Here is a 10,294-nt window from a genome sequence, read left to right on the forward strand (position 1 = left end):
ATGCAGTAATAACCAACGAGTAATCTAACCTAACAACTACCTTATACACACAAGCATAAAGGAATGAAGAATATGTACATAAAAATATATGAATGAACACTGGTAAGACCTGACAAGACAAGAAGAACTGGCAACAGAAAACACAGGTATAAATACACATGGGATAATGGGGAAGATGGGTGACACCTGGATGGGGTGGAGACAAGCACAGAGACAGGTGAAACAGATCAGGGTGTGACAGTACCCCCCTCCCCCCTGGAAACCACCTGGCGTCCTACCTGGGCACATACCTGGTTGATCGGGATGCCAGCAACGGAGCTCAGCGATGAGGGCTAGGTCCAGGATGTTCCTAGCGGGGAACCCAGCACCTCTCCCCTGGGCCATAACCCTCCCAGTCAACCCTGCCCCGCGGCTGAACCTTCAGGTGGTGCCTCACAATGTACCCCGGTTGGCCTGTCGATGAGACTGCGGGAGAAGGGTAGGCCTGGAAATAGGAGACAAAGGGTTGTGAGAAATAAGTTTAATCCTAGACACATGAAAAGTGGGATGTATACTGAGGGTACGGGGCAACAGAAGACGAACAGCAGAGGGGCTAAGGATCTTGGATATGGGCTGATAAAACAGGGGGACAGTTTGCGGGACTCTACCCGGAAAGGAAGATCCCGAATGGACAGCCATACCCTCTGCCCGAGATGGTAATGGGGAGCCGGGGTCCAGTGGCGGTCCGCCTGTCATCAATACCTGGAGATGGTATTGAGAAGAGCCAACCGGGCTCTCTTCCAGGTATGGCGACAGCGGCGGACAGACATCTAGGCCGAGGGTATGCCTCGTCCTCTAGCTCCGGGAAGAGCGGGGGCTGATATCCCAGGGAGCACTCAAAAGGCGAGAGACCAGTGGCTGAGCAAGGGAAAGTGTTACAGGCTTACTCTACCCACACAAGCTGCTGGTTCCAGGTGGTGGGATTGGCGGAGACCAGGTAGCGAAGAGTCGTCTCCAGGTCCTGATTGGCTCGCTACGACTGGCCGTTAGACTGGGGGTGGGACCCGAAGAAGAGGCTGGCCGACGACCCAATGAGCGTGCAGAATGCCTTCCAGAACATGCGACGAGAACAGAGGACCCCGGTCGGAGACCACGTCCACCGGAAGACCATGGATCCGGAAGACGTGCTGCACCATGAGCTGGGCTGTCTCTTTGGCTGAGGATTGCTTGGGGAGAGGGATGAAGTGGGCGGCTTTGGAAAATCGGTCCACCACGGTAAGGATAACCGTGTTGCCATCAGACGGGGGTAGACCATTGAAGAAGTCCAGGGATATATGTGACCAGGGGCGGGAAGTGGTTAACCCCTTCAAAGTACACATTCAATGTATTTATTACAAAGTCTTCAAAAGCACAGTCATAGTTTACTAGGCCTAACTCCTTGCTAAGACAAAAACACACAAGCCGATCCCTCACAGAGTGCTTCCATGTAGATCATTTAGGTTCAGATGTAAATGTCATGTTGCACTGTACAAATTACTATTATTTATTATTGGAGAATACAACAAAAGCATTTCAAACACATGAGATTCACAGATGTCAGTCAATTTTTGTTCCTCTGGTTACATTTCAAGAGAACCCATATGAGAGGAAATAACAACAAAACCATTCACTCAAACTTTTTTTGGTTCCAACAATCACCAGGTTCTCTTTTCTAAGGTTGAAGAAAAAAAAGAAAAAAAAGTGTTGTCTTACCACAGGCACATTTGACCTGAAAACAGCTAATAATTAGGTTATAGTTTATTTTTCAAGGCCAAAGCTTTTTATTTGAGCTTTTCGGAATCAACGTTAAGGAACACTTGCTGAATCAATAGAAATAAGCTGGACATGAGTTTTGGGTAATCCAGATATAGAGCATAAACTAGGCCAAAAAGAGCGAGAAAAGCATCTGGCCAAGATTGGAAGCTGTGCATCACCACTATCTTCGAGGAGGATGGAGACTTGCTGTGTCTGAAGGGAGACTGCATCTTCATAATCAAAGATGAAAGCAAGTTTGCAGACTGGACCAATGAGGACACCAGGATTTCTTAACTTATGTTCTTAAGGTATGACAACAAGAAGACTGTGAAATACAGATTAACCAATGTGGAAGATGTGTTGTGATTTCTGGGCAAGGCAAGTCAATATTAAAATGTCTGGGCTAGGGGGCAGTATTTGCACGGCCGGATGAAAAACGTACCCAATTTACACAAGTTACTACTCTAGCCCAGAAACAAGAATATGCATATTATTAGTAGATTTGGATAGAAAACACTCTGAAGTTTCTAAAACTGTTTGAATGGTGTCTGTGAGTATAACAGAACTCATATGGCAGGCAAAAACCTGAGAAAAATCCAAGCAGGAAGTGAAAATTCTGAGAATTGTAGTTCTTTTGATTCTCTATTGAAGTTACAGTGTCTGTGGGGTGACGTTGCACTTCCTAAGGCTTCCATTGGCTGTCAACAGCCTTCACAAAATGGTTTGAGCATTTTCCTGTCACTGGGCAGATAATAGGAGCTCAGTTACTGAGTGGTCTGCCTGGGAACAAAGGGATTGGATATGCGAGGTCACACGAGTACGCCGTTCCTTCTTTTTCTTCTTGAATGAATATATTGTCCGGTTGGAATATCGTCGCAATTTTACATTAAAAATACCATAAAGATTGATTTTAAACAGCGTTTGACATGCTTCTAAGTACGATAATGGAACATTTTGACTTTTCGTCTCTCGTTCTGCGCTCGCGCGTTATGCCTTTGGATAAGTGATCTGTACGCACGAACAAAACTTAGGTATTTGTACATAAATCCAACCAGTTGAAAATATGCGTTGGGAATTAATGAATATGATGTCAGTTCAGTTGGCGTCTGAGACATGATTACTGATGATAGGACGACATAAACTGTATCTTAGAAAGTCTACACATTATAGTTATCAGATTCACATGGAATTGTTGTGCAATTTAAATGTTTAAATATGAAACTATTTGTGAAATGATGAAACGTAATTAGCCTCTTATTAATGAGAGAATGGTTTGTCATAGAGTAAACTCTGCCAACTCAGTGGCCCTGCCTATGTGAACAGACCGTGGTTGTAAACTATGAAACACGGCCCTCTCTCCCAATCCTACATAAGCCCCTTGACAAAAATGTAACTTTCTGTTCCGAGGATGTTAGGGCGACGGTCCTATGTTAAAAGGGCTCACTGCAGCCAACGTGAGTAAAACATTTTAACGTGTAAACCCTCGCAAGGCTGCAGGCCCAGACGGCATCTCCAGCTGCGTCCTCAGAGCATGCGCACACCAGTTGGCTGGTGTGTTTACGGACATATTCAATCAATCCCTATCCCAGTCTGCTGTTCCCACATGCTTCAAGAGGGCCACTATTGTTCCTGTTCCCAAGAAAGCTAAGGTAACTGAGCTAAATGACTACCGCCCCGTAGCACTCACTTCCGTTATCATGAAGTGCTTTGAGAGACTAGTCAAGGGCCATATCACCTCCACCCTACCTGACACCCTAGACCCACTCCAATTTACTTACCGCCCCAATAGGTCCACAGACGACGCAATCGCAATCACACTGCACACTTCCCTAACCCATCTGGACAAGAGGAATACCTATGTAAGAATGCTGTTCATAGACTACAGCTCAGCATTTAACACCATAGTACCCTCCAAACTCGTCATTAAGCTCCAGACCCTGGGTCTCGACCCCGCCCTGTGCAACTTGGTCCCAAACTTCCAGGTGGTGAGGGTAGGTAACAACATCTCCACCCCCGCTGATCCTCAACACTGGGGCCCCACAAGGGTGCGTTCTCAGCCCTCTCCTGTACTCCCTGTTCACCCATGACTGCGTGGGCATGCACGCCTCCAACTCATTCATCAAGTTTGCAGACAACACTACAGTGGTAGGCTTGATTACCAACAACGACGAGACGGCCTACAGGGAGGAGGTGAGGGCCCTCAGAGTGTAGTGTCTGGAAAATAACCTCACACTCAATGTCAGCAAAACAAAGAAGATGATCGTGGACTTCATGAAACAGCAGAGGGAGCAGCCCCCTATCCACATCGATGGGACAGTAGTGGAGAAGGTGGGAAGTTTTAAGTTCCTCGGCGTACACATCACGGACAAACTGAAATGGTCCACCCACACAGACAGCGTGGTGAAGAAGGCGCAGCAGCGCCTCTTCAACCTCAGGAGGCTGAAGAAATTTGGCTTGTCACCAAAAACACTCACAAACTTTTACAGATGCACAATCGAGAGCATCCTGGGTAGTGAGTTAGTGAGGTCTGCACAACGCATCACCGGGGACAAACTATCTGCCCTCCATGACACCTACACCACCCGATGTCACAGGAAGGCCAAAAAGATCATCAAGGACAACAACCACCCGAGCCACTGCCTGTTCACCCCGCTATCATCCAGAATGTGAGGTCAGTACTGGTGCATCAAAGCGGGGACCGAGAGACTGAAAAACAGCTTTTATCTCAAGGCCATCAGACTGTTAAACAGCCATCACTAACATTGAGGGGCTGCTGCCAACATACTGACTCAACTCTAGCCACTTTAATAATGGAAAAATGTATGTAATAAATGTATCACTAGCCACTTTAAACAATGCCACTTTATGTAATGTTTACATACCCTACATTACTCATCTCATATGTATATACTGTACTTTATACCATCTACTGCATCTTGCCTATGCCGTTCGGCCATCACTCATTCATAGATTTTTATGTACATATTCTTATTCATTCCTTTACACTTGTGTGTGTATAAGGTAGTTGTTGTGAAATTGTTAGGTAGGGTTACTTGTTAGATATTACTGCATGGTCGGAACTAGAAGCACAAGCATTTCACTACACTCAAATTAATATCTGCTAACCATGGGTATGTGACAAATAAAATGTCATTTGATTTGATAATAACCTGTTCCAAGGACGTGAGGACTTACCATCCCCACGTTGAAAGGACAAAGACCACCTACAGAACTAAGCCAACCTCAGCAAGAACCTAATGAAATTGGCATCGAATTTCAATGTGAAGGCCTACATGCCGGAAGGATGAATTTCGACTATACCAGCCAGAATATAGCATGAGTTTAAAGTATGGCAACTTGGTATGAACTTTTGAACTCTTATTCACTAAAGAAGTTCTACCCACTCCGCCCGCTAAACGTGGGCTAGGAAAGGATGGACAGAGTATCCATTCTACCACGCTCCAGTTCACCAAGAGACATTCTTCAAAGGACAAACCGGCCTTCCATCGACAACCAATCTACCGAAGCGCAGCTCAGAGTAAATATTTATTGCATTCTCCTTTTTCAAATGGGCGGTAATTTAGAATGCATAAGATACTGCATTTACGAGAGCATAGCTTCTCCATTTGTTCCTTAGTCTTCGCACTCTTTCACTCATACCCCCCCTTCCTTTGTGTAACCAGCCGCTAAATCGGCTCCGTTCACCGTGTCCATCAAAGTATGATTCATTCTGTGTATATGTAATTCTGTGTGATTAGTTAGGTATTTAGTAAATAAATAATTAAACCACATTTTGTATTGCTGATTCAACTTGTTAGCCAGGGTTCGTGAATATAACCAAGAATTTACAACTTTCAGATGAGACTAAACAAGGTGACGATTAAATATTGACTGCTATTCATGTAAAAGATTACTAGGTCTTTATGAGTTTATTCGGAAGATAACAGCTCTATAAACATTATTTCATGGTGCCCCGACTTTCTAGTTAATTATTTACCTGATTAGCTTAATCAGGTAATATTAATTACAGAGAAATTATTTTATAGAATAGCATGTCATATCACTTAATCTGGCATAGCCAAAGACACGACACACTCTAGACCCAAACTGTTACAGACCTATATCCATCCTGCCCTGCCTTTCTAAAGTCTTCGAAAGCCAAGTAACAAACAGATCACCGACCATTTCAAATCCCACCGTACCTTCTCTGCTATGCAATTCGGTTTCCGAGCTGGTCACAGTTGCACCTCAGCCACGCTCAAGGTCCTAAATGATATCATAACCGCCATCGATAAAAGACAGTACTGTGCAGCCGTCTTCATCAACCTGGCCTTTCGACTCTGTCAATCACCGTATTCGTATCGGCAGACTAAACAACCTTGGTTTCTCTAATGACTGCCTCGCCTGGTTCACTAACTTTTCCTCAGAAATAGTTCAGTGTGTCAAATCGGAGGGTTGTCCGGAACTTTGGCAGTCACTATGGGGTGCCACAGGGTTCAATTCTCGGGCCGACTCTTTTCTCTGTGTATATCAATGATGGTGCTCTTGCTGCGGGTGATTCTTTTATCCACCTCTACGCAGACAACACCATTCTGTAAACATCTGGCCCTTCTTTCGACACTGTGTTAACAAACCTCCAAACAACCTGCCATCTGTTTTGTCACCAAAGCCCCATATTCTACCCACCACTGCGACCTGTATGCTCTCGTTGGCTGGTTGTCTCTACATATTTGTCGCCAAATCCACTTGCTCCAGGTCATCTATAAGTCTTTGCTAAGTAAAGCTCTGCCTTATTTTAGCTCACTGATATCCATAGCAACACCCACCTGTAGCAATTGCTCCAGCAGGTATATTTCGCTGGTCATCCCCAAAGCCAACACCCCCTTTGGCCACCTTTCCTTCCAGTTCTCTGCTGCCAATGACTGAAACGAATTGCAAAAATCACTGAAGTTGGAGACTCATATCTCCCTCACTAACTTTAAGCATCATCTGTCAGAGCAGCTTACCGATCGCTGCAGCTGTACACAGCCCATCTGTAAATAGCCCATCCAACCAACTACCTACCTCATCCCCATATATGTTTTGGTTTTTCTACTCTCTTGCACACCAGTATTTGTACTTGCACATCCTCCTCTGCACATCTATCACTCCAGTGTTAATTGCGAAATTGTAAATTCTTTGCCACTATGGCCTATTTATTGCCTTACCTCCTTACTTCATTTGCACACACTGTACACAGATTTTTCTATTGTGTTATTGACTGTATGTTTGTATATCCCATGTGTAACTCTGTGTTGTTGTTTTTGTCACACTGCTTTGCTTTATCTTGGCCAGGTCGCAGCTGTAAATGAGAACTTGTTCTCAACAGGCCTACCTGGTAAATAAAGTTGAAATAAATAATAATAATAATAAATAGTTCTGTAAAAAAAAAAAAATATTAAAGCTCAAGAGTTATGCTTAGATATGCAGAGAAGCATTTACATATTTTGGATTAACCATTAAAAATGCTAAATTTAAAGATGGTGGGGACTAGCTACCTCAGGAAAACCCCCACCAACCCCCCACCACCCCCCATCCCCCACATCCACCCCTCCAGGCTATCCTCACAGTGCAGACTACTTTTTGAGAAGGGAATTTTCACTGTGAAGGCTCGAATTTGGCTCTGGCACGACACTTTATGTGACAGGTAAGATATCCATTCCTCTGATTTTCAACAGGTAAACAAAGCAGTAGTCCTTAATAATTCATATTTAATCTATAGCTCTAATCACTATCCAAAATCATTTTGAAAACATCTGCAGTATTGCTCCGCAAATATGCACTATTCATGATTAATCCATGTTAGGAAAAAAAAAAAAGTTTTTGAAAGTTTGTTAATAGTCTGTACAATAGATAATTCTGATTTTCAAGGAAGCCATATGAACATTTTACAGAATATTGCATGTCCCTACTCTTAGAGATATACACCCTCAGTTAAATTAATGATATAAATGTAAAGTAATTTGACAGAGCAAAAATGTTGAACCGTTTACTTAATTAAGAGTCTTATGTTTTAAATGATATTGAAAGTTATGATTTACATTGAAATAATATATTCCATAAAGTATAGTTGTTAAGGAGAAAAATGTAATTAATTGTTCACTTGAATATAGATAGTACATACAGCTGGATATAAAACAAATAATGTGGGACATCACGATTCATCTTGTGTGTGATGTCCCTTTAAAGAAGTCTGTAAATCGTATTATTTCTCTTGAACATTAGACAGCAATCAACGAAAACCCAAAGTGACGGTGTACCCAGCGTCCAACTCTGAGTCGAATGGGAAGACCACCCTGCTATGTCTGGCTAGAGACATGTTTCCAGACTTGGTCAAGATCTCATGGAAGATTGAGGATGCAAACGGCAGAAGAATGGAGGTGTCCAAAGCAGAGACGGAACAGCTGGAGCAGAGGGAGGAAGGACAGACAACCAGTATGATCATCATTGATAAAGAGAAGACGTACAGGAACAAATACGTCTGTTCTGTGGAGCATGAATGGGGCGCTCAACAATTTGACATTCCAAAAGGTAAAGCCAGTAATTGAAATAGTTTTACATTAGTATGTAGGCCTATTATGTTTGTCATACATCATTATTAATTTAATATGTATGTACTATATTTATATGAGTAGGTTATCATGTATTCAACCATGTAAAAATGACATAGGCCTATTAAAAAGAAAGTACATAAAAATGTGACACACAATTGGCCATTGCATAGGAATGTTGTGTAGTTAGTTTTGCAAGTTAAAACAAAACACCTTAATTTGCGTAACAATTATCCCTGACAGTAGCCCACATAATATTCTGAAAGCATATTCTTTAATATTATATTTTTCCATCTCATTCTCAAATAAACCAACTGAAGATACTCCACCAACCTGCCCGTTCAGAAATGACACGCAGGAGCCACTGACTCTGCAGTTTACCGAAGGTAAAATTCATGTATATTTCATGCAGGGTTGGGGTCAATTCAAAACAAAAATAAAAAAAGGGAAAAAATTAAAATATGAGTGGTTGGATAAATTAACAGATTTAGACAGATATTACATCCGATTGCGCTTTGTCGCCATTCCACCTTCTGAGGAACGCATTCACGGTATAAACGCTGTTTATGGCTGCTCAATTTAAAATGACCTTTAATTAAGGGCGCTTTCACATATCCTCTTATGATCTGGATCCAGGAGCGTTTAGTTTTCTACCCTGATCCGCGCTATAAAGCATGTGTGAAACACAAACTAACCCGGGCTGAAACGAATATCTTCTTATGAGGATAGCGTGAGTAGCGGGTCCAAGATCCAGGACCAGAGTACCAGGAATTGTGACAGTGGCAGAGCGAGTCGAATGGAACTTTTTTACCTGTTGCACTCGCCAAGGTCATGTAAATTGTTCGTATTGTTAAAACCTCCTAAGTGGAGTGTAGCCGACAAAACGCGATCGGATGGATAATCTGATCACGGTTTATAGGCAAAGTGCCCCTTAAAGGCACTTGTTTGCCGAGATGCCATCCATGGTAAATGTACCATATGTCGGCTTAATAGGAACATGTGTTTTTAAACGGCAATCCCTGTAACCTGCATGCAAATTGAATCCCAGCTCTTACTCTTTTCTCTTCCCCAGATTCCTTCCAGTCAACGTGCAGTCTGAACCTGGCCTCTGTGGTTTACACAGTGATGATCGTGAAGAGCATGGTGTACTGCTGTGGGCTCTCTCTCCTGCTGCACCACAGGATTCTAGGAAGAGGACCCAGCACCTGAAGACCTCTATGAGGAAAATCATTTATGTGCTTTTTTACATTGATACAATGTTGTTGTTTTTTTACATTGATCCAGCTTGCATGACATTTTCCTTGCCTAACACAGCCTGCTCAAATTAACCAAGTTGATCAAAATAACCATATTATTTTAGATGAGGATGGATTTAATTATCGCTGCCTTTATGAACAAAATGTTGCAACAACAATGGTTCTGTAAATCATTGTAAAATACATTTTTTACAGTTCCGTGCTGTTTTCTATGAATAAAGGTTACTTAAAACCCCCAAAACATTGCATCTCTTTACTATAAGATCATCTATTCATATTTAGGAAAATTTTATTTAATTGAATCTCATCAGAAGCAGAACAATAAGTTCACCAATTATCTGTTTTCAACTTGTTTGGGTCAATGTGCATGTTCCCGACGCAGATGTTGAGCCTAGACTTAATAGTGGTGGGATAATATGGTTAATATGTTTCTTTGGTTTTTCTAAGGACATGTGAAATGGTAGTTACTGGAAACAAGATATAGCTAGCTGCATAACCACAGCTCGAGTGTGTGGTGCGTTGGTTATCCAAAGCTGCTGGATGATTCATTTTGCCTTGATCTGTTTTTACCTCTTGTTGTGGGTTCGGCTCTTGCCATCAAATTGAAGAATATGACAGCGATGGCAGACGAGTCCATAATGGCAGTTAATGGTTCTTGCATTTGTAGAATTATAG

At 42.6% G+C, this 10,294-nt stretch overlaps 1 protein-coding gene across 1 annotated transcript; it reads left to right on the forward strand.

Annotated features, from left to right (window-relative positions):
* Nucleotides 1–692: 692 nt before the first annotated feature.
* On the forward strand, nt 693–9,860 carry LOC106580235 (T-cell receptor gamma chain C region C10.5). Its single transcript, XM_045704213.1, has 5 exons — nt 693–820; nt 7,422–7,459; nt 8,038–8,343; nt 8,684–8,749; nt 9,436–9,860. Exons 1-5 carry the CDS (start codon nt 693–695, stop codon nt 9,570–9,572), a joined length of 675 nt encoding a protein of 224 aa, XP_045560169.1. The 3' UTR covers nt 9,573–9,860.
* The last annotated feature ends 434 nt before the right edge of the window (nt 9,861–10,294 follow it).

Source organism: Salmo salar, chromosome ssa20 (genome assembly GCF_905237065.1).
Source record: "Salmo salar chromosome ssa20, Ssal_v3.1, whole genome shotgun sequence".
In the NCBI taxonomy this organism is placed as follows: domain Eukaryota; kingdom Metazoa; phylum Chordata; class Actinopteri; order Salmoniformes; family Salmonidae; genus Salmo; species Salmo salar.

Excerpts from the sequence above, each read along its gene's own strand:
- LOC106580235 (XM_045704213.1), top strand. The coding sequence starts at position 693 with ATGGTAATGGGGAGCCGGGGTCCAGTGGCGGTCCGCCTGTCATCAATA. Across the intron at positions 821-7,421 it reads GACAGACATCTAGGCCGAGG|GCTCGAATTTGGCTCTGGCA; the intron begins GTATGCCTCGTC and ends TTCACTGTGAAG. Across the intron at positions 8,344-8,683 it reads ACAATTTGACATTCCAAAAG|ATACTCCACCAACCTGCCCG; the intron begins GTAAAGCCAGTA and ends AACCAACTGAAG.